The 23,249-nt window shown below is 45.5% G+C and overlaps 2 protein-coding genes across 3 annotated transcripts in view; one reads left to right on the plus strand and one right to left on the minus strand.

The window, feature by feature from the left end:
- Nucleotides 1–243: 243 nt before the first annotated feature.
- Nucleotides 244–15,593, minus strand: LOC144595696 (transmembrane protein 169-like). 2 transcript variants are annotated; one of them, XM_078403231.1, is made up of 3 exons: nucleotides 15,483–15,593; nucleotides 5,321–5,678; nucleotides 244–1,814 (listed from the first exon to the last, which is right to left on the minus strand). In XM_078403231.1, exons 2-3 carry the CDS (start codon nucleotides 5,589–5,591, stop codon nucleotides 1,192–1,194), a joined length of 894 nt encoding a protein of 297 aa, XP_078259357.1. In that variant the 5' UTR covers nucleotides 5,592–5,678; nucleotides 15,483–15,593; the 3' UTR covers nucleotides 244–1,191. The 2 variants fall into 2 exon arrangements, with proteins under 2 accessions (XP_078259357.1, XP_078259359.1); XM_078403233.1 differs by lacking the exon at nucleotides 15,483–15,593 and adding an exon at nucleotides 13,184–14,778.
- Nucleotides 15,594–15,706: 113 nt separating this feature from the next.
- The window catches only part of LOC144595699 (X-ray repair cross-complementing protein 5-like), a 96,304-nt gene continuing 88,761 nt past the window's right edge, over nucleotides 15,707–23,249 (plus strand). Inside the window, exons 1-2 of the mRNA XM_078403238.1 lie at nucleotides 15,707–15,805; nucleotides 19,639–19,752. Of these exons, the coding sequence (XP_078259364.1) occupies nucleotides 15,788–15,805; nucleotides 19,639–19,752 (132 nt within the window). The 5' untranslated portion in view covers nucleotides 15,707–15,787. The remainder of the gene's footprint in view (nucleotides 15,806–19,638; nucleotides 19,753–23,249) is intronic.

Genomic DNA, 23,249 nt, shown 5'->3' on the forward strand with positions numbered 1-23,249 from the left:
ACTAGGAGAAATTGATCCATCCTATCACCCTGTCTTTATAATTTAGCAGACGCCATGGGCTGATAGTTACCTTTCACCAGACCAGGTAAGTTACGTCAAATTGTAATTACTCTGCTGTATTATCAAATTAAACCCTAAATCATGCTTTAGTAGCCTATGTGTGACGATACTTGAACATATCATCTTTACTCTATGGTCTGTCATCCAATGACATGAATGTAATTAATTAACAACTGTTGCTGTATAGGATACATTTAATGTACAAAAATGGTTCAAAATGCTTAGTGTCACAGTATGAGCGCTCGGTTTTAAGTTTGCACATGAATGTAAATCTTTACCTCATTATATTTATAGAAACCATACAAAATCTATCGCTGGACCTGCCCATATTCATGATGTTGATTTAAACAGATCACCCAAATAAAATATTATTATTGCAGGTGTTAAAATTCCCGTAGATTGGTCTTAAAGCACACACCAAACATACAGATGTTATGTTTATCTTGCAGTATTAACATTTAAACCATTTATCAATGATACTGTAAAAAATGTTCATTTATCTTTTTACTTATGAGTTGTTAAGTACTAAAAACATATCTACTTTATTTAAAAAAACACATGAAAACAGATTAGCACCCAGGCAGGTTATCGCTGATAAAATAAATAAATAAATACATACATAGAGTTCAACATCCAGTTTCTTCAATTTGCTCCAAAAACCATAATTTGTACCATCCTGTGTATGAAGGAACTGCAGATGCTGGTTTAAACACAAAATGCTGGAGTAACTCAGCGGGACAGGCAGCATCTCTGGAGAGAAGGAATGGGTGACGGTTCGGGTCGAGACCCTTCTTCAGACTTTGTACCATCCTGCCAGGTGAGACTTTGTGTCCTGCACCAGGGCGGCTATTTGTAGGCAAGGCACAGTTCTGATTGGGAGAGGCTGGTTTAATTAAACTTCATATTTGTGGGAAATGGCAAGCCAGGTATCAGGCTCACTGTGATTCAACTCAGCTGACTCTTGCAAATATACAAATAGTTCAAATTTTGAAACAAACATTAGTTACATGCATATATATTCTCTGATCCATACAGTAAATTCAAGGAAAGTCTGAACTAAAGGGAAGTTTGTGCCTTCATTTTGTTTCTTCGTAGTGTTGGGCAGCTTCCACCTCTGTGGATCTCCATTGGTTAAACAGCAGACGTTTGCTCTCCTGCTGGTGCTGGCTTTCCCGACAGGCTACCTGAAATATTGTCAGACTCAAGCAGCTCCACAATGCTGTACGGGGAGCAATCCTCCAGTCCAAACTTTCCAGCCAACCAGCCACAGAACCCTTTCTCCATGTCCCGCACTGCTTGCCACCACTCAGCAAGTGACCAGGAAACTTGTGTTATGGCTGTGTAAACACTGATGGACAATGACACAACCATGATTAGTACCGGATAAAACACAATTAGGAAGGGACAAATTGTGATCTTATGCCAGAAGGTGCGTTCTTCATTGTAAACCAAGAAAATGTTATACCAGGTGATGGTTCCATAGTAAAAAGAAACCACAAAAGACAACAGAAAGACTACAGGTGCACAAAGCAGGCCCCAGAGCACGACATGAGGGCCCCAGTACAGTCCAACATCACATGGTTGCCTCTTCCTTTCTTCCTCTGCCTGCATGATCTCCTTGGACTTGGTGAGTTCCTGGAGTTCCTTCTCTGTTAGTGTGACATGGATATCCACCATCTGTCCTTTTTTCTTCCCCCGGGTGATTGTGCCAGTTAGGGTCACATATCTGCTGTCAGCAGGCAAGCTCCAGCCACCTATCCAACAAACATATTTATATAAATCTGTAACAAAATAAACAATTACTCATCCCGCATTTTGAACCTGAGATGGTGATGTCTGCCGATGTTTTCTAAAGTTTTCTTTCAGTGACAAAGCATATAGGTTCAAATCTATTCTATATGGTAAATGAGAAGCAATAATCCAAATGTAGTCACAGAGTCACCAAGTTATACAGCATTTTGATGCAACACATCCACATACACACACACACACACTGCCCTGAGCTCGTCCCATTTGCCTTACTTGACCTGTATTTCTTGAAGCTTTTTCCAACATGTATCTGCCAAAGTGTATTTTAAACATTGTTATTGTACCCATCTCTGGCAGCCTGTTCCTTATACATAGAACATAGAAATGTACAGCACAGGAACAGACTCATCGGCCCACATGTTTGTGTTGAACATGCCGAGAAACTAATCTTCTCTTCCTGCACGTGATCCATATCCATCAAAACCCTGCATATCCAAATGTTACCGTAAAGCATTTTAAATGCCACTATCGTATCTGCCTCCACCACCACCCCTGGCACCCACCACACTGTGTGTGAAAAAAAGAGCCCTTCAGGTCCCTGTTAAATTGTTCTCCTCACCATAAATTTATGCCATCTAGTTTTAGACTCTTTACCCTGAGAGAGTGACTACAATCACTATTTAGCCTTATCTATGCTCACTATGTTTTTATATAGACATCACCCCTCAGCCAATGCTCCGAGCAAAAGCGTCTCAGCACATCCAGCGCCTTCTTATAGCTCAAGCCCCTCAGTCCTGGTAACATCCTCATGCATCTTTTCTGCACCCCTTCCTGCTTAATCAGATCCTTCCTTAGCTGGGTGACTAGAACTGTGCACTTTCCCCAATTCCTGTCTCGATTCATCTATAGAACACATCGATTACTCTGAACTTCACTCATTTTCTGCCTCTCAATTTAAATAATAATCTGTAATTAGTTGATAAACAGCAATTAGTAGAAAATTATCAATTATTTATGGATATGAAGAAATGTCACTTGCCTGCTTTGATAATTTGGGGTACCATCTTCACTATCTACAATACCACCCACTTTAATGTCTTCTGCAATCTTACCAATCATGCCTTCCACATTCTCATCTAAATCATTGATATACGCCACAAACAAAAATGGGCCCAGCACTGATCACTGAGGCACACCACTAGATTTGGCCTCCAGTCGAAAAACAACTTTCCACCATCACCCTCCGCTTCCTTCCATGAAGCCAATTCTCTATCTGGTGGCTAGCTCTTCTTGGACCTCAGGTGATCTAACCTTCCCAGGTCAGCCTACCATGTGTAACCTTATCAAATGCCCTGCTTGTCCATATAGACATCGTCTATGGCTTTGCCCTCATTAACCTTTTTGGCTACTTCTTCAAAAAACGGAATCAGATTCGTAAGATATGATTTCCCACATACAAAACCATGCTGTATCCCGAATCAGCTCTATCTATCCAAATGCAGCAGTTATGGTTCAGAATCCTCTCCAGTAACTTGTCTACTACAATGTTTGGCTGACAGCTCTATCGTTCCCAGGTTTTTCTTTGCACCCCATCTTAAATAAGAGGCAGAACATTAGCCACCCTCCAGTCTTCCAGCATCTCACCTATTCTAATGATCATTCATACATCACAGCCCAGGCACCTGCAGTTTGATTGACTTTAGTTTAGTTTAGAGATACAGCACGGAAACAGGCCCTTCGGCCAACTGTATCCACGCTGACTATCAATCACCTGTTCACACTAGTTCTATGTTATCCCACTTTCTCATCCACTCCTGACATACTAGGGGCAATTTACAGAGGCCAATTAAGCTACCATAATTATGCAGACGACATACAAATTTTCATAACCATATCACCAGGGGACTATAGTCCAATACAAACACTGAGTAAGTGCATCGAACACATCAACGATTGGATGTGCCAAAACTATCTTCAATTAAACAAAGACAAAACTGAGGTAGTTGTTTTTGGAGCCAACGAGGAACGATTAAAAGTCAGCACTCAGCTTCCATCGGCAATGTTAAAAACCACGGACAGAGCCAGAAATCTTGGTGTAGTCATGGACTCAGACCTGAATTTCAACAGCTACATTGAGACAATTACAAAGTCAGCCTACTATCACCTTAAGAATATATCACGGGTTAAAGGACTTATGGCTCAGCAGGATTTGGGAAAACTTGTCCATGCATTTATCTTCAGTTCACTTGACTACTGTAATGCTGTCTTCACAGGTCTCCCTAAAAAATCGATTGGACAGCTGCAGCTGATTCAGAACGCTGCTGCTCGAGTCCTCACTAAGACCAAGAAAGTGGATCACACCACTCCAGTTCTGAGGTCTTTACACTGGCTTCCAGTTTGTCAAAGAATTGATTTCAAAATACCACTGTTGGTTTATAAAGCACTGAATGGTTTAGGGCCAAAATACATTTCTGATCTTCTGCCACATTATGAACCATCCAGACCTCTCAGGTCATCTTGGGTAGGTCTGCTTTCTGTCCCCAGTGTCAGAACTAAACATGGAGAAGGAGCGTTTAGTTTTGTGCACCACATATATGGAACAAACTCCCAGAAAACTGCAGGCCCGCTGCAACTCCCACTTCTTTTAAATGGAGGCTGAAGACTTTTCTGTTGACGCTGGCTTTTATTAAATCAAATGATTATTAATTTCTTACACTGCACTGTAACTTTTATTCTTGAGTTTTATGTAAAGCACTTTGAATTATTTTGTTGCTGAAATGTGCTATATAAATAAACTTGCCTTGCCTTACTACCCCACATGTCTTTCGAGATATGGGAGAATACTGGACACCCAGAGGAAACCATGCGGTCAAAGGGAAAATGTGTAAAATCTGTTCAGACAGCACCCGGTCAGAATCAAACCCAGGTCTCTGGTGCTGTGAGGCAGCAGCTCTACCAGCTACACCACTGTGCTTTTCTATTTCTTTTCTATCTTCCTTTAGTGTTCTTGGATATATCTGGTCAGTGTGATTTATCTACCACATCTGTGTACCTTCACTCTAACCCCATTCGAGGGTTGAACAATCAGGGGCTGGATGAGACATCCGAACTGAATCAGAACTAAGCAGACTTGGTCAGACTCACTCGCTCACACATTCAGACCGGCTGGTCGCCCCTCGTCCCACAGCTGCTCACTCCCCTGACACAGCTTCCTCTGTGATCCTCCCACACACTGTTTTTGTTCATTTCTGCCTTACAAACAGTTTAAGTTATGAACAGATCTCAGGAATGGAACCCAGTTATAACTTGGAGATTTAATTTAAGGTGAACAGAAAATGACAACAAAGTAATAACAGAAGGTTGACGTTCTGAGCCATGTGGTTATGACAGTCTGAAGAAGGGTCTCAACACAAAACATCACCCATTCCTTCCCTCCTAGATGCTGCCTGACCTGCTGAGTTACTCCAGCCTTTTGTGATACCTTCGTGTGGTTATGACAAATCTCTTGTACCTTCTCCAGCCGGAGGACACAGGAAGTTTGTTCTTTCTCCAGTGTTCCTCGCTGTGCTATCCGGATCTTGTTGGTCTTCATCCACCTTCTCACTGCCCGTGCGGTAGATTATAATCGACTCTGGCCTTGGCTCCCTTTTTCTCTTTTTTTTCCGCTCCATGGTAAGTTCTCCATCCTTCTCAAACGTGCCAGCGATCTGACCAGATTTGTGTGGGGAGCCTTGATGCGTTACCTGAGTTGCCTGCTCCATGCCAATGTTGTTTTGAGGCATTTGGTGTGTTTTGTTGGATAGTGTTCAAATTACACTGGAAATGTTTTTGCTTCTGACAGCTCTGCACGTGCCATGGACACAAAACTCCTGTTATTAAAACATTTAAACACTAAGCATTCAATTCTGGATTAAAAACAAGAAAAACACAAGACAAACTGAAATTCCTCCTTTCTTTTTGGCACTGGGAACTTTTATGAACGTTGAGTCATGTATAAAACCTTAAATTGCAAGATTAACTTCAAAAAAATGTACTAAATTATACTGAATCAGCTGCCATCCTTCCTCAGCCGACAACCAGCATTCCTCAGTGGCGACTGGGAAGTGAATGTGATGACGGTAAGCACTGGTGAACTGGGGATGAGTTGGCAAACGAAGGGTCTGCGTTTGCCCTTTCACACCAGTCTGGGAAAGATGCAATACCTCACCTTATTTCAGGGAATAAGGATTGGCAAGTATGGAAGTGTCTGTGGAAGAACCCTTTGCAAACATTGAGCACAATTCAAGAAGTTATAAGGTGGTCATTGAAAAGGTTGGACAAAGAGATTAAGGTAATTAACTGGGGAAGCCTGACTTCAATAGTATAAGACAAGACCTGGCAAAAATAGACTGGGAGTAGCTGCTCGAGGGAAAACAACATCTGATATGTGCCAGGTGTTTAAAAGCATAATAGGAGAGTTCAGAGACTATATGAACCTGTCAGTGTAAAACAAAGACGGTCAGATTTAGGTAACAAAGGAAATTGAGGTTTGACTTGGATGAAGGGATTAAAAGTACCATTAGCAAATTTGCAGATGCCACAAAGCTGGGTGGTAGTGTGAGCTGTGAGGAAGATGCTATGAGGTTGCAGGGTGACTTGGACAGGTTGTGTGAGTGCGCGGATGCATGGCAGATGCAGTTTAATGTGGATAAGTGTGAGGTTATCCACTTTGGTGGTAAGAATAGGAAGGCAGAGTATTATCTGAATGGTGTCAAGTTAGGAAAAGGGAACGTACAACGAGATCTGGGTGTCCTAGTGCATCAGTCACTGAAAGGAAGCATGCAGGTACAGCAGGCAGTGAAGAAAGCCAATGGAATGTTGGCCTTCATAACAAGAGGAGTTGAGTATAGGAGCAAAGAGGTCCTTCTGCAGTTGTACAGGGCCCTAGTGAGACCGCACCTGGAGTACTGTGTGCAGTTTTGGTCTCAAAATTTGAGGAAGGATATTCTTGTTATTGAGGGCGTGCAGCGTAGGTTTACTAGGTTAATTCCCGGAATGGCGGGACTGTCATATGTTGAAAGACTGGAGCGACTAGGCTTGTATACACTGGAATTTAGAAGGATGAGAGGGGATCTTATCGAAATGTATAAGGGGTTGGACACGTTAGAGGAAGGAAACATGTTCCCAATGTAGGGGTAGTCCAGAACAAGGGGCCACAGTTTAAGAATAAGGGGTAGGCCATTTAGAACGGAGATGAGGAAAAACTTTTTCAGTCAGAGAGTTGTGAATCTGTGGAATTCTCTGCCTCAGAAGGCAGTGGAGGCCAATTCTCTGAATGCATTCAAGAGAGAGCTAGATAGAGCTCTTAAGGATTGCGGAGTCAGGGGGTATGGGGAGAAGGCAGGAACGGGGTACTTATTGTGGATGATCAGCCATGATCACATTGATTGGCGGTGCTGGCTCGAAGGGCCGAATGGCCTCCTCCAGCACCTATTGTCTATTGTCTATCACTATAGGAAATTAGTATCAAGCAAGTCCTTTGAGGTTTATAAAGGAGAGATCTTAAGAAAGCAGTATGACTTCAAAAAGGGAACATTATATGGACATGGCAAATAGGATTAAAGAGAATTCCAAAATCTTTTATAAACATATTAGGACATAGCGCAGTGCAGCATAGGAACTGGCCTTCAGCCCAGAATGTCTCTGTTAAACATGATGCATAGACCAACTATTACGTGCCTGCACACCCCTCCGTTCCCTGCATATAAAAGTATCAATCCAAAAGTCTCTTAAACATCACTATCGTATCTGCCTCCACCACTGCCATGGCAGTGCATTCCAGGTCCCCACCACCCTCTTAATTAAAAAAAACTTGCCTTGCACATTTCCTTTAAACTTTGTCCCTTTCTCCTTCAAGCTATGCCCTCTACTGTTTGATATTTCCCCACCCAAGGAAAAGGGTTATGACTGTGTTCTGTGTCTATAGGAGTGCAGGGGGCACTCTACAACAGGACCTTCTACAACACGGTGGTTGCATCGGCCATTTTCTATGGAGTGTTCTGCTGGAGCAGCAGCATCTCAGCGGCGGAAGGTAAGAGACTCGACAAGCTCATCAGGAAGGCCAGCTCTGTCCTGGGTTGCCCCCTCGACTCAGTGCAGGTGGTGGGAGAGTGGATGATGGCAAAGCTAACATCGCTGCTGCACAACGACTCCCACCCCATGCAGGACATTGTCACTGCACTGAGCAGCTCCTTCAGTGACAGACTCCTTCACCCCAAGTGCGTGAAGGAGCGATATAGGAGGTCCTTCCTTCCCGCTGCTGTGAGACTGCACAACCAGCACTGCTCCCAGCAGACGAGTCAACAATAACAGCTAAGAACAATCAGAAAACCGATGACAATTTATGTATCTTTTATTTATAATGAATGATCTCTTGCTCTCTTGCTATCCACTTTGCTGCTGTAACACTGTAAATTTCCCCGGTGTGGGATAAAAAGGAATATATTAGACAATAGGTGCAGGAGTAGGCCATTCGGCCCTTCGAGCCAGCACCACCATTCAATGTGATCATGTGATCGTTTACTTATTTATCTATTTATTCACTTCCCTATGTTCTCTAAATCCCTGTAAAGCGTCTTTGAGTATATGAAAAGCGCTATATAAATGTAATGCATTATTATTATTATTATTATTATTATATAATGCCTCTCATAACCGTATCTACTTCTCTCAGGTTTCCCCAAACCTCCGGCCGTCCAAACAAAACAATCCAAAAGTCTGTTCTATAAAGTTGCATCATGACTTCCTGATTCTACTACAGTACCCCAACAAATGAAGGCAAGTATAGCACATGCCTTCTTTACCACTCTGTCTACTTGAGCTGTCACTTTCAAGAAGATATGACCATTGTGCGTGAATAAAAAGTTTTAAATGCCACTACTAAACTCGGCAAGTAATTGGGAATTACAGTGAACCTACATAAGGAGAGAGTATACAGTTAAAGGCAAGATTTCTAACAGCATTGATGTGCAGATGGATCTTGGACTGAAGGTGGCAGCAAAATTAGATAGGGTGGTAAAGAAGCTCAACAGGACCTCATTCAAACCGAAGATAGACACAAAGTGCTGGAGTAACTCAGCAGGACAGGCAGCATCTCTGGAGAGAAGGGGTAGGTGAGGTTTTGGGTTGAGTCGTGTTGAACTGCATCATGACCTGCTGATTTGTATATTACCCCAACCAATGAAGGCGAGCATTCAATACACCTTCTTCAAGACTATCTACTTCTGTTGCCACTTTCAGGGAGCAATGGACCTGGAGCCCAACATTCCTCTGTATTTTGTGTCTATCTTCGGATTAAATCAGCATCTGCAGTTTCTTCCTACACAAGACTTTGTTTAAGCCGCATTTGGAATATTGTGCGCAGTTCTGGTTGCCAGAACGATGTGGAGGTTTTGGAGAGGGTGAGGGGAGGTTTACCAGAATGCTTCCTGGATTGTCTTACTGGGGTAAGATTCCTGGGGTATTATCTTACTGGTTGAACAAATTTTGATTATTTTATCTGGAATGCTGAAGATCGAAGAGACCTGACAGAAATATATATAATTATGAAAGCCAGTGATAGGCTGGACAGTCAAAACCTTTTCCCCAGGGTGGAAATGTCAAAGGCGAGAGGGTGTAGCTTGAAACTGCGATGGGCAAAAGTTAAAAGAGATGCATGGGGTAGGTTTTTCTTTTACACAGAGGATGGAGAATGCCGGAAGCAGCTGCCAGAGGTGCAGGTGGTAGAGGTAAATGTGATAGTGCTGTTAAGAAGCTTTCAGACAGACACATAATTTTGCTGGGCATGGAGAGATATAGATCATACTAGACCAAGTGGACCCATTGGGCCCAAACCTCTCCTGCATTGGTGCAGCACCCACACCTCCCCTCCTCCCTCCACCCCCCCTCCCTCCCCCCCCCCCCCTTCCTCCCTCCCCCCTTCCTCCCGAGGAGATAGATTTAAACTTTAAAAAGAGAATAACTTTAAAAATATAACACCGATTTCAATGAAACTTCTTCCATTAGCACCAAAGCGGTGAAGGTGAGTAAGGTGGGACTAAAATTGTCACACTATCGTGCACCGTTTTGGCTGTAGTTCAGGAACAAACAAACAAGAGTTTTAGTATATATAGACAATAGACAATAGGTGCAGGAGTAGGCCATTCAGCCCTTTGAGCCAGCACCGCCATTCAATGCGATCATGGCTGATCACTCTCAATCAGTACCCCGTTCCTGCCTTCTCCCCATACCCCCTCACTCCGCTATCCTTAAGAGCTCTATCCAGCTCTCTCTTGAAAGCATACAACGAACTGGCCTCCACTGCCTTCTAAGGCAGAGAATTCCACACCTTCACCACTCTCTGACTGAAAAAGTTCTTCCTCATCTCCGTTCTAAATGGCCTACCCCTTATTCTTAAACTGTGGCCCCTTGTTCTGGACTCCCCCAACATTGGGAACATGTTTCCTGCCTCTAATGTGTCCAATCCCCTAATTATCTTATATGTTTCAATAAGATCCCCCCTCATCCTTCTAAATTCCAGTGTATACAAGCCTAATTGCTCCAGCCTTTCAACATACGACAGTCCCGCCATTCCGGGAATTAACCTAGTGAACCTACGCTGCACGCCCTCAATAGCAAGAATATCCTTCCTCAAATTTGGAGACCAAAACTGCACACAGTACTCCAGGTGCGGTCTCACCAGGGCCCGGTACAACTGTAGAAGGACCTCTTTGCTCCTATACTCAACTCCTCTTGTTATGAAGGCCAACATTCCATTGGCTTTCTTCACTGCCTGCTGCACCTGCATGCTTCCTTTCAGTGACTGATGCACTAGGACACCCAGATCTCGTTGAACAAATTTGCTAATGGTACTTTTAATCCCTTCATCTAAGTCATTAATGTATATCGTAAATAGCTGGGGTCCCAGCACCGAACCTTGCGGTACCCAACTGGTCACTGCCTGCCATTCCGAAAGGGACCCATTTATCCCCACTCTTTGCTTTCTGTCTGTCAACCAATTTTCTATCCATGTCAGTACCCTACCCCCAATACCATGTGCTCTAATTTTGCCCACTAATCTCCTATGTGGGACCTTGTCGAAGGCTTTCTGAAAGTCGAGGTACACTACATCCACTGACTCTCCCCTGTCAATTTTCCTAGTTACATCCTCAAAAAATTCCAGTAGATTTGTCAAGCATGATTTCCCCTTCGTAAATCCATGCTGACTCGGAATGATCCTGTTACTGCTATCCAAATGCTCAGCAATTTTGTCTTTTATAATTGACTCCAGCATCTTCCCCACCACTGATGTCAGACTAACTGGTCTATAATTACCCGTTTTCTCTCTCCCTCCTTTCTTAAAAAGTGGGATAACATTTGCTATCCTCCAATCCACAGGAACTGATCCTGAATCTATAGAACATTGAAAAATGATCTCCAATGCTTCCACTATTTCTAGAGCCACCTCCTTAAGTACCCTGGGATGCAGACCATCAGGCCCTGGGGATTTATCAGCCTTCAGTCCCATCAGTCTACCCAAAACCATTTCCTGCCTAATGTGGATTTCCTTCAGTTCCTCCATCACCCTAGGTTCTCCGGCCCCTAGAACATTTGGGAGATTGTGTGTATCTTCCTCAGTGAAGACAGATCCAAAGTAACGGTTTAACTCGTCTGCCATTTCTTTGTTCCCCATAATAAATTCCCCTGCTTCTGTCTTCAAGGGACCCACATTTGCCTTGACTATTTTTTTCCTCTTCACGTACCTAAAAAAACTTTTGCTATCCTCCTTTATATTATTGGCTAGTTTACCCTCGTACCTCATCTTTTCTCCCCGTATTGCCTTTTTAGTTAACTTTTGTTGCTCTTTAAAAGAGTCCCAATCCTCTGTCTTCCCACTCTTCTTTGCTATGTTATACTTCCTCTCCTTAATTTTTATGCTGTCCTTGACGTCCCTTGTCAGCCACAGGTGTCTCTTACTCCCCTTAGAGTCTTTCTGCCTCTTTGGGATAAATTGATCCTGCAACCTCTGCATTATTCCCAGGAATACCTGCCATTGCTGTTCTACCGTCTTCCCTGCTAGGGCCTCCTTCCAGTCAATTTTGGCCAGCTCCTGCCTCATGCCTCTGTAATCCCCTTTGCTATACTGTAATACTGACACTTCCGATTTTCCCTTCTGCCTTTCCATTTGCAGAGTAAAACTTATCATGTTGTGATCACTGCCTCCTAATGGCTCTTTTACCTCTAGTCCCCTTATCAGATCAGGATCATTACACAACACTAAATCCAGAATTGCCTTCTCCCTGGTAGGCTCCAGTACAAGCTATTCTAAGAATCCATCTCGAAGGCACTCTACAAACTCTCTTTCCTGGGGTCCATTTCCAACCTGATTTTTCCAGTCTACCTGCATGTTGAAATCTCCCATAACCACCGTAGCATTACATTTGTGACACACCAATTTTATCTCCTGATTCAACTTGCATGCATGCAAGCAGAGCAGATTCATTTTACTTGGATCATGTTTGGCACCTTGAGTAGATTCAGTTGAGGCTGATGGAGTTATACAAAATGATGAGAGTTAGATAGGGTGGATAGTGAGAAGCTCTCCCCGTGAAAATGTTCAAATCCAGAGGGCACAGGTTTAACACAAGGAAGCAGAGGTTAGAGGAGATCTGAAGAATTTTGTTTTCTACCCAGGCATTGTAGGCTACAGAGTAAGGGCTGGTAAATGGTATTAATATAGATCGGTGCTTGATCGTCAACGTGGATAGAGTGGGCCAAAGGTTCTCTTTTTATGCTATCCAACTCAATGACAGTTAAAATTAGCATGTAACAAAGGTAATCCCAATCTGAAGAAGGGCCTCGACCTGAAACGTCACTCATTCCTTCTCTCCCTGCTGCCTGACCTGCTGAGTTACTCCAGCATTTTGTGAATAAATACCTTCGATTTGTACCAGCATCTGCAGTTATTTTCTTAAGGTAATGCTACGGTGATTATGGGAGATTTCAACATGCAGGTAGACTGGGAAAATCAGGTTGGTACTGGACCCAGGTGCGGTGGAGGCCGATTCACTGGATGCATTCAAAAGAGAGTTAGATTGAGCTCTTAGGGCTAATAGAATCAAGGGATATGGGGAAAAGGCAGGAACAGGGTATTGATTGTGGATGATCAGCCATGATCGCATCGAATGGCGGTGCTGGGTTGAAGGGCAGAATGGCCTATTCCTGCACCTATTGTCTATGTATCTATTTTTCGGTATAGTTTGTACACAGTAAATCGTGTTTTGTGAATCTGATTGAGTTTTTGAAGAAGAACCAAAAAAGCTTACAGGGCAAAGCCACAGACGTTGACTCTACGAACCTCAGCAAGATCTTTGATAAGGTTCTGCGCGGTCGGCTGGTCTGGAAGGTTAGATTACATGGGATCCAAAGAGAGCGAGTTGAATGGATATAGATTTGGCTTCATTGAAGGAGTAGAGGTTGATGGTGGCAGGTTGTCTTTCAGACTGAAGGGTAGCAGTGTGCCTCAGGGATCAGTACTGGGCCCATTCATGTTTGTGTATTGGAATGATTTTGATGAAAATGTACAAGGCATCATTAGTAAGTTTTCAAATAACACTAAAGTAGGTAGAATCAGAGTGAAGATGACCATCAAAAAATTGCAGCTAGATCTAGATTAGCTGGACTACTGGGCTAAGGAATGGTTCATGGAGTTTATTGCAGATAAGTGTGAAGTGTTGAATTTTGGGATGTCAGAGCAGGGCAGGGTAAGAACCTTCACAGTGAATTGTAAGGCCCTGGGGAGTGTTGGGGAGCAGAAAGATCAAGGAGTATAGATCATAATTCCCTGAAAGTGGAATCACAGGTAGATAGCTGGCAAAGAAGTTATTTCGGTCGACCAGCCTTTGTCAGTCAGAGTATCGAATATAGAAGTTGGGATGTTATGTTTACAATTGTACATGGGTGAAGTCACACTTGGAGTATTGTGTTCAGTTCTGGTCACTCTGCTGTAGGAAGAATATCATTAAGCTGGAAAGAGTGTAGAGAAGATTTATGATGATGTTGCAAGGACTCAAGGGCCTGAGCTACAGGGAAAGGTTGGGCAGGCGAGGACTTTATTCCTTGGAGCACAGAAGTCTGAGGAGTGATCTTACAGAAGTGTATAAAATCATGAGGGGTGTACATGGAGTGAACCCAGGGTAGGGGAATCAAAAATCAGAGGACATAGGTTTATGGTTTGAGGGGAAAGATTTTTAAAAGTAACCTGAGGGGCAACTCTTTCACACAGAGGCTGGTGGGTATCTGGAACAAGCTGCCAGATAAGATAGTTGAGATACGTACAATAACAACTGTCAAATGACATTTGGAAAGATGCATGGATAGAAAAGTTTTAGAGTGATAAGGACCAAACACAGGGAAATGGGACTAAAGTAGATAGGGATTTTGGTTGGCAATGGAGACGTTGGGCCACAGGGAATGTTTCTGCGCCGGATGACTATATGTTTTTGAGGACAGAGGTGAGAAAAAAATTCTGATTCAAAACTCTCCAACTGTTCTCTTAATAAGACTCAGTTACTGAATATATCTGAACATATTCAAGGAAAATAAAATATGTTTAGACATTGAGAGAAAGGAGAGATAAATGTTTAGTGGAGACATGAGACAGCAGAAAGATGGATGGATAAAGAGATGGATGGACGCCCTATCAGGTGTAAAGAAGGATCCCTGCCGTTTCTTCCCCAGAGGTGGTGCTGCCTGGCCCGCTGAGTTTCTCCACCACCGTGCGTTTTGTAAGATCAATCCTTGAAACGGGGTGGAGGTATAGGACAGCAATGCTGTGTTCAATAGTAGAATGTTCACAAGGGGCCCGGGGAAACTCCTCAGGACGAGCAGCATTTGTGGGGGAGGAACTGTCGCCACTTTGGGTCGAACCGAGGCCCCTCGGACCCCCGCTCTCACCCATACCTCTTCCCACCGCCAGACCCATGTTACTCGCACTACGCCCTCCCCCCTCACTACCCCTCCCCCTCCCTCACTCACCCCACTCCTCCATCATTCCCTCCCCCTCCCTCACTCACTCCTCCTCATTCACTCTGCCCTCCTCCTCACTTGCTCTGCCCCCATATCCCTCACCCTCTCCCTCAACCCCCTCTCCCTCCCTTACCCCCCTCTCCCTCACTTACCCCCTCTCCCTCCCTTACCCCCTCTCCCTCCCTTACCCCCCCTCTCCCTCCCTTACCCCCTCTCCCTCCCTTACCCCCTCTCCCTCCCTTACCCCCCCTCTCCCTCCCTTACCCCCTCTCCCTCCCTTACCCCCCTCTCCCTCCCTTACCCCCCTCTCCCTCCCTTACCCCCCCTCTCCCTCCCTTACCCCCTCTCCCTCCCTTACCCCCTCTCCCTCCCTTACCCCCCTCTCCCTCCCTTACCCCCCTCTCCCTCCCTTACCCCCCTCTCCCTCCCTTACCCCCCCTCTCCCTCCCTTACCCCCTCTCCCCCTCCCTTACCCCCTCTCCCTCCCTTACCCCTCCTCTCCCTCCCTTACCCCCCTCTCCCTCCCTTACCCCCCTCTCCCTCCCTTACCCCCCCTCTCCCTCCCTTACCCCCCCCTCTCTCTCCCTTACCCCCCCCCCCCTCTCTTTCCCTTACCCCCCCTCACTCACCCGCACCCCGACCACTGGCGACTACGTCACGTCCGGGAGGAGCCACCGCTCCACCGCGACCGGAAGTCGCGGCACGAGCACGTCGGGTGCGCGCATGGACAGGTCGGTGCGCGCACCGGCACGTCGGGAGCGCGCACGTGCACATCTGGAACGCGCACGCGGGCATATCGGACGCGCGCGCGCGGGCACATCGGGAACGCGCGCGGGCACATCGGGAACGCGCGCGGGCACATCGGGAACGCGCGCGGGCACATCGGGAACGCGCGTGGGCATATTGGGAGCGCGCGCGCGGTCCCGAACGAAACATGGCGCGAGCGGGCAAGGTAGCTGCGGCTCCGCGGGAGAGTTGTCCTGTTGATTACTGTGCAGACTCATCAGTGGTTATCGCGCAGGGCGTGTGGGCGCGGAGGGGCGGTGGGTTGTGGGCGTGGGGGGTGGAGGTTGTGTGGTGGTGGGGTGGGGGTGAGGCGGTGGGTTGTGTGGAGGTGGTGGGTGGGTGGCGTGGAGGGGGGTGAGGCGGTGGGTTGTGTGTGGGGGGGGTGAGGTGGTGGGTTGTGTGGGGGGTGGAGGTGGTGTGGAGGGGGGTGAGGCAGTGCGTTGTATGAGGAGGGTGAGTACACCAGTCACTGAAAGTTGGCGTGCAGGTACAGCAGGCTGTGAACAAAGCTAATGGCATGTTGGCCTTCATAAGAGGATTTCAGTATAGGAGTAAAGAGGTTCTTCTGCAGTTGTACAGGGCCCTGGTAAGACCACATCTGGAGTATTGTGTACAATTTTGGTCTCCTAATTTGAGGAAGGACATCCTTGTAATTGAGGCTGTGCAGCGTAGGTTCACGAGAATGATCCCTGGGATGGCGGGACTGACATACGAGGAAAGACTGAAAAGACTAGGTTTGTATTCATTGGAGTTTAGAAGGATGAGAGGGGATCTTATAGAAACACATAAAATTATAAAAGAACTGGACAAGCTAGAACAAGCTAGAACAAGCTCAACTGCTTTAACCTCACTCAACACGTCAATTTTCCCACCCATAACCGTGGACACATTCTGGACCTTGTCTGCTCCACTGGACTAAATCTACATCACCTCTCTGGCTCCGACCCCACCCTCTCTGATCACTTAGCCATCACCATGTCTGTCAACATTCCCACCCCAGCTCCAAAGCAAAAACGCAAAATCAACTTCCGCAAGCTGAACTCTGTTTCACCTACCTCGCTCTCATCCTCCCTCTCTGAAATAATGTCCACCTCTCCCTTCGTTGACCTCCACAGCCCCTCTGACCTCACTGACTACTACAACCGCACTCTCTCCTCCTGCCTCGACCAGCTTGCACCTATAAAAACCAAAACAGTTTCCTTCACCCACTCTGCTCCCTGGTTTACCCCTGAACTCCGCGTGATGAAAACTCATGCCCGCCAACTTGAAAGACTCCGCAACAAAACAGGTCTCACAATTCACTCCCAAGCCTACAAAGACCACATACAGCACTATAAAGATGCCCTCTCCCGTGCCCATTCCACCTACTACTCTCAAATAATTCACTCTGGCTCCGGAAACCCAAAAACACTCTTCTCTACAATAAACAAACTCCTCAGCCCCCTGGACACCATCTCCCAATCATTCACAGTTGACAAATGCACCACTTTCCTTTCATTCTTCCAAAGCAAAATAGACAACATCTACAGCACCTTAACCACCAACGCACCTGCTCCCCCTCAAACCACCTGCCCCCCCTTATCCTGTCAGCCCCTGCCTCAGTTCTCCCCAATCTCCACCACCGACCTCTCTGACCTCTTCACAGGAATAAAAACTGCCACCTGCTCTCTGGACCCCATCCCCTCCAGCTTTGTCAAGGCCTGCCTTCCTGCTCTCTCTCCACTTATCACTGCAACAATAAACTCCTCCCTGTCCACTGGCATCGTCCCGCCATCCCTCAAAATCGCTGCTGTCACCCCCATTCTGAAAAAACCTGGTCTAAACCCTGACACCCCAAACAACTTCAGACCAATTTCCAACCTACCCTTTCTGTCCAAAGTTTTGGAACGTGCTGTAGCTTCCCAACTCAAATACCACCTCTCTACCAATAACCTGTATGAAACTTTCCAATCCGGATTCCGCTCAAACCACTGTACTGAAACTGCGCTCCTCAAAATCACAAACGACATTCTCCTCTCCTCCGACGCTGGCAACCTCAACATCCTCATCCTACTTGACCTCAGCGCCGCCTTTGACACCATAAATCACTCCATTCTCCTCACCCGACTTGAAACCTCCCTTAACATCACCGGCACAGCCCTATCCTGGTTCAAATCTTACCTCTCTGACAGACACCAGTTCATCTCCATTAACAACTGTAAATCCCCCACCGCTCCTCTCCCCCAAGGTGTCCCCCAAGGCTCAGTCCTTGGCCCCCTCCTCTTCATCCTCTACCTGTTCCCCCTTGGTCAATTAATCCGCCGTCATGGTCTCAACTTCCACTGCTTCGCCGATGATATCCAGCTCCTCATCTCCACCAAGTCAATCTCCCCCACCACACACTCTACACTGACAAACTGCATCACTGAAATAAAATCTTGGCTTCAATCAAACTTCCTCAAACTCAATTGCAACAAATCTGAAATCATCATCATTGGTCCAAAAAAGCTCACCAAATCCACCCAAAACTTCATCCTCAACATTGATGGTCTCTCAGTATCCACCTCACCTCACATCCGGAATCTTGGAATCATCCTTGATCAAACCCTCTCCTTCGACAAACACATCAAACACATCACAAAGACAGCCTTCTTCCACCTCAAAAACATTGCCCGTCTCCGTCTATCCCTCTCCTCCACAGCTGCAGAAACCCTCATCCACGCCTTCATCACCTCCCGTCTGGACTACTGCAACAGCCTCCTCTATGGCGCACCCTCACAAATCATCAATAAACTTCAATACATTCAAAACTCCGCTGCCCGTCTACTCACACACACCTCGATCCGTGACCATATCACCCCCGTCCTTTATAAACTCCACTGGCTCCCCATCCCCCAGAGAATCCAGTACAAAATCCTCCTCATAACATACAAAGCCCTCCATAACCTGGCCCCATCCTACCTGACCGACCTCCTCCACAGGCACACTCCCACCTGCACCCTCCGCTCTGCCGCTGCCAATCTCCTATCCCCCCACATCCGGACCAAACTCAGATCCTGGGGGGACAGGGCTTTCTCCATCGCTGCTCCCACCCTATGGAACTCACTACCCCAAATCGTTAGAGACTCCTCCACACTCACCACATTCAAAACATCACTGAAGTCTCACCTGTTCAGTACTGCCTTCAACCACTGAAGGTCACCTCACCTTCTGTCTCCTTTCTCTGTTCATTTATTTATTTACTTATTTATCTATTTATTAATTTCCCTATGTTCTCAAAATCTCTGTAAAGCATCTTTGAGTATATGAAAAGCGCTATATAAATAAAATACATTATTATTATTATTAGATGCAGGAAAAATGAGGTGAGAAGGAACATTTTCACCCAGAGAGTTGTGAATTTGTGGAATTCTCTGCCACAGAGGGTAGTGGAAGCCAAATCACTGGATGAATTTAAGAGAGAGTTAGATAGAGCTCTAGGGGCTAGTGGAATCAAGGGATATGGGGAGAAGGCAGGCACGGGTTATTGATTGTGGATGATCACAATGAATGGCGGTGCTGGCTCGAAGGGCCGAATGGCCTCCTCCTGCACCTATTTTCTCATCTCATAGAGGTGTATAAAATCATGAGAGGAATAGATTGGGTAGACTCACAGAGTCTCTTGGCCAGAATAGAGGAATTGAAAATCAGAAGACAGGTTTAAGTGAAGGGGAAAAGATCTAATAGGAATCTGAGGGGTAACTTTCTCACACGTGGGGTGGTGCCTGAGGCAGGGACTATCGCAACATTTAAGAAACAATTGGATAGGTACGTGGATGGGACAGGTTGAAGGATATGGGCCAAACACAGTCAGGTGGGACTAGTGTGGATGGGACATGTTGGTCTGTGAGGGCAAGTTAGGTCGAAGGCCTGTTTCCACGCTCTATGACTATGAGTCACCATGAACCTAATGATTGAATGATGTGTTTTTGTATTTATAATAAGTTGTTTTATTTTTAGAGACTATTTGCTGTATTTCAGAGTGCCATTGTTCTGTGCTGGGATGTGGGATATACAACAAACGTCGTGCCACCGGGGGAAGAATCACCATTTGAACAAGCAAAGAAAGTTGTGCTACTATTCCTCCAACGTCAAGTAAATAAATGTTCTTTATAGACAATAGACAATAGGTGCAGGAGTAGGCCATTCGGCCCTTCGAGCCAGCACCATCATTCAATGTGATCATGGCTGATCATTCATAATCAGTACCCCGTTCCTGCCCTCTCCCCATACCCCCTGAATCCACTATCATTAAGAGCTCTATCCAACTCTCTTGAAAGCATCCAGAGAATTGGTCACTGCCTTCTGAGGCAGAGAATTCCACAGATTTACAACTCTCTGAGTGAAAAGGTTTTACCTCATCTCCGTTCTAAATGGCCTACCCCTTATTCTTAAACTGTGGCCCCTGGTTCTGGACTCCCCCAACATCGGGAACATGTTTCCTGCCTCTTGTGTGTCCAATCCCTTAATAATCTTATATGTTTCAATAAGATCCCCTCTCATCCTTCTAAATTCCAGTGAATTCAAGCCCAGTTGCTCCAGAATTTCAACATACGACAGTCCCGCCATTCTGGGAATTAACCTAGTGAACCTATGCTGCACTCCCTCATTAGCAAGAATGTCCTTCCTCAAATTTGGAGACCAAAACTGCACACAGTACTCCAGGTGCGGTCTCACTAGGGCCCTGTACAACTGTAGAAGGACCTCTTTGCTCCTATACTGAACTCTTCTTGTCATAAAGGCCAACATGCCATTAGCTTTCTTCACTGCCTGCTGTATCTGCATGCTTACAATAGACAATAGGTGCAGGAGTAGGCCATTCAGCCCTTCGAGCCAGCACCGCCATTCAATGCGATCATGGCTGATCACTCTCAATCAGTACCCCGTTCCTGCCTTCTCCCCATACCCCCTCACTCCGCTATCCTTAAGAGCTCTATCCAGCTCTCTCTTGAAAGCATCCAACGAACTGGCCTCCACTGCCTTCTGAGGCAGAGAATTCCACACCTTCACCACTCTCTGACTGAAAAAGTTCGTCCTCATCTCCGTTCTAAATGACCTACCCCTTATTCTTAAACTGTGGCCCCTTGTTCTGGACTCCCCCAACATTGGGAACATGTTTCCTGCCTCTAATGTGTCCAATCCCCTAATTATCTTATATGTTTCAATAAGATCCCCACTCATCCTTCTAAATTCCAGTGTATACAAGCCCAATCGCTCCAGCCTTTCAACATACGACAGTCCCGCCATTCCGGGAATTAACCTAGTGAACCTACGCTGCACGCCCTCCATAGCAAGAATATCCTTCCTCAAATTTGGTGACCAAAACTGCACACAGTACTCCAGGTGCGGTCTCACCAGGGCCCGGTACAACTGTAGAAGGACCTCTTTGCTCCTATACTCAACTCCTCTTGTTACGAAGGCCAACATTCCATTGGCTTTCTTCACTGCCTGCTGTACCTGCATGCTTCCTTTCATTGACTGATGCACTAGGACACCCAGATCTCGTTGAACTCCCCCTCCTCCTAACTTGACACCATTCAGATAATAATCTGCCTTTCTATTCTTACTTCCAAAGTGAATAACCTCACACTTATCTACATTAAACTGCATCTGCCATGTATCCGCCCACTCACACAACCTGTCCAAGTCACCCTGCAGCCTTATTGCATCTTCCTCACAATTCACACTACCCCCCAGCTTAGTATCATCTGCAAATTTGCTAATGGTACTTTTAATCCCTTCGTCTAAGTCATTAATGTATATCGTAAATAGCTGCAGTCCCAGCACCGAGCATTGCGGTACCCCACTAGTCACTGTCTGCCATTCTGAAAGGGACCCGTTAATCCCTACTCTTTGTTTCCTGTCTGCCAACCAATTTTCTATCCATGTCAGTACCCTACCCCCAATACCATGTACTCTAATTTTGCACACTAATCTCCTTTGTGGGACCTTATCAAATGCTTTCTGAAAGTCCAGGTACACTACATCCACTGGCTCTCCATTGTCCATTTTCCTGGTTACATCCTCAAAAAATTCCAGAAGATTAGTCAGGCATGATTTCCCCTTCGTAAATCCATGCTGACTTGGAACAATCCTGTTACTGCTATCCAAATGTTCTTTGCATAATATTTCAATTTTTCTCACTTATTGCAAAGTTAAGAGGGCACTAGCTTTATTAGAAATATTCACTATAAACGTGTTGACAACACCATATAACCATATAACCATATAACAACTACAGCATGGAAACAGGCCTGTCCGGCCCTACCAGTCCACGCCGACCATTCTCCCTGACCTAGTCTCATCTACCTGCACTCAGACCATAACCCTCTATCCATATACCTATCCAATTTACTCTTAAATAATAAAATCGAGCCAGCCTCCACCACTTCCACCGGAAGCCCATTCCATACAGCCACCACCCTCTGAGTAAAGAAGTTCCCCCTCATGTTACCCCTAAACCTTTGTCCCTCAATTCTGAAGCTATGTCCCCTTGTTGGAATCTTCCCCACTCTCAAAGGGAAAAGCCTACCCACGTCAACTCTGTCCGTCCCTCTCAAAATTTTAAAAACCTCTATCAAGTCCCCCCTCAACCTTCTACGCTCCAAAGAATAAAGACCCAACCTGTTCAACCTCTCTCTGTAGCCTAAGTGCTGAAACCCAGGCAACATTCTAGTAAATCTCCTCTGTACCCTCTCCATTTTGTCGACATCCTTCCTATAATTTGGCGACCAGAACTGCACACCGTACTCCAGATTCGGCCTCACCAATGCCTTGTACAATTTTAACATTACATCCCAACTTCTATACTCGATGCTCTGATTTATAAAGGCAAGCATACCAAACGCCTTCTTCACCACCCTATCCACATGAGATTCCACCTTCAGGGAACAATGCACAGTTATTCCCAGATCCCTCTGTTCCACTGCATTCCTCAATTCCCTACCATTTACCCTGTACGTCCTATTTTGATTTGTCCTACCAAAATGCAGCACCTCACACTTATCAGCATTAAACTCCATCTGCCATCTTTCAGCCCACCCTTCCAAAAGGCCCAAGTCTCTCTGTAGACTTTGAAAATCTACCTCACTATCAACTACACCACCTATCTTAGTATCATCTGCATATTTACTAATCCAATTTGCCACACCATCATCCAGATCATTAATGTAAATGACAAACAACAGTGGACCCAACACAGATCCTTGGGGTACTCCACTAGACACTGGCCTCCAACCTGACATACAATTGTCAACCGTTACCCTCTGGTATCTCCCATTCAGCCATTGTTGAATCCATCTTGCAACCATATAGACAACATCCACAGCCTTGCCCTTATCAATTTCCCTGGTAACCTCTTCAAAAAATTCAAGAAGATTAGTCAAACATGACCTTCCAGGCACAAATCCATGTTGACTGTTTCTAATCAGGCCTTGATTATCCAAATAATTATATATATTGTCCCTAAGTATCTTTTCCATTAATTTTCCCACCACAGACGTCAAACTAATAGGTCTATAATTGCTAAGTTTACTTTTAGAACCTTTTTTAAACAAAGGCACAACATGCGCAATGCGCCAATCTTCCAGCAC

The sequence above is a fragment of the Rhinoraja longicauda genome, chromosome 8, assembly GCF_053455715.1.
Source record: "Rhinoraja longicauda isolate Sanriku21f chromosome 8, sRhiLon1.1, whole genome shotgun sequence".
NCBI classification, from domain to species: Eukaryota; Metazoa; Chordata; class Chondrichthyes; order Rajiformes; family Arhynchobatidae; genus Rhinoraja; species Rhinoraja longicauda.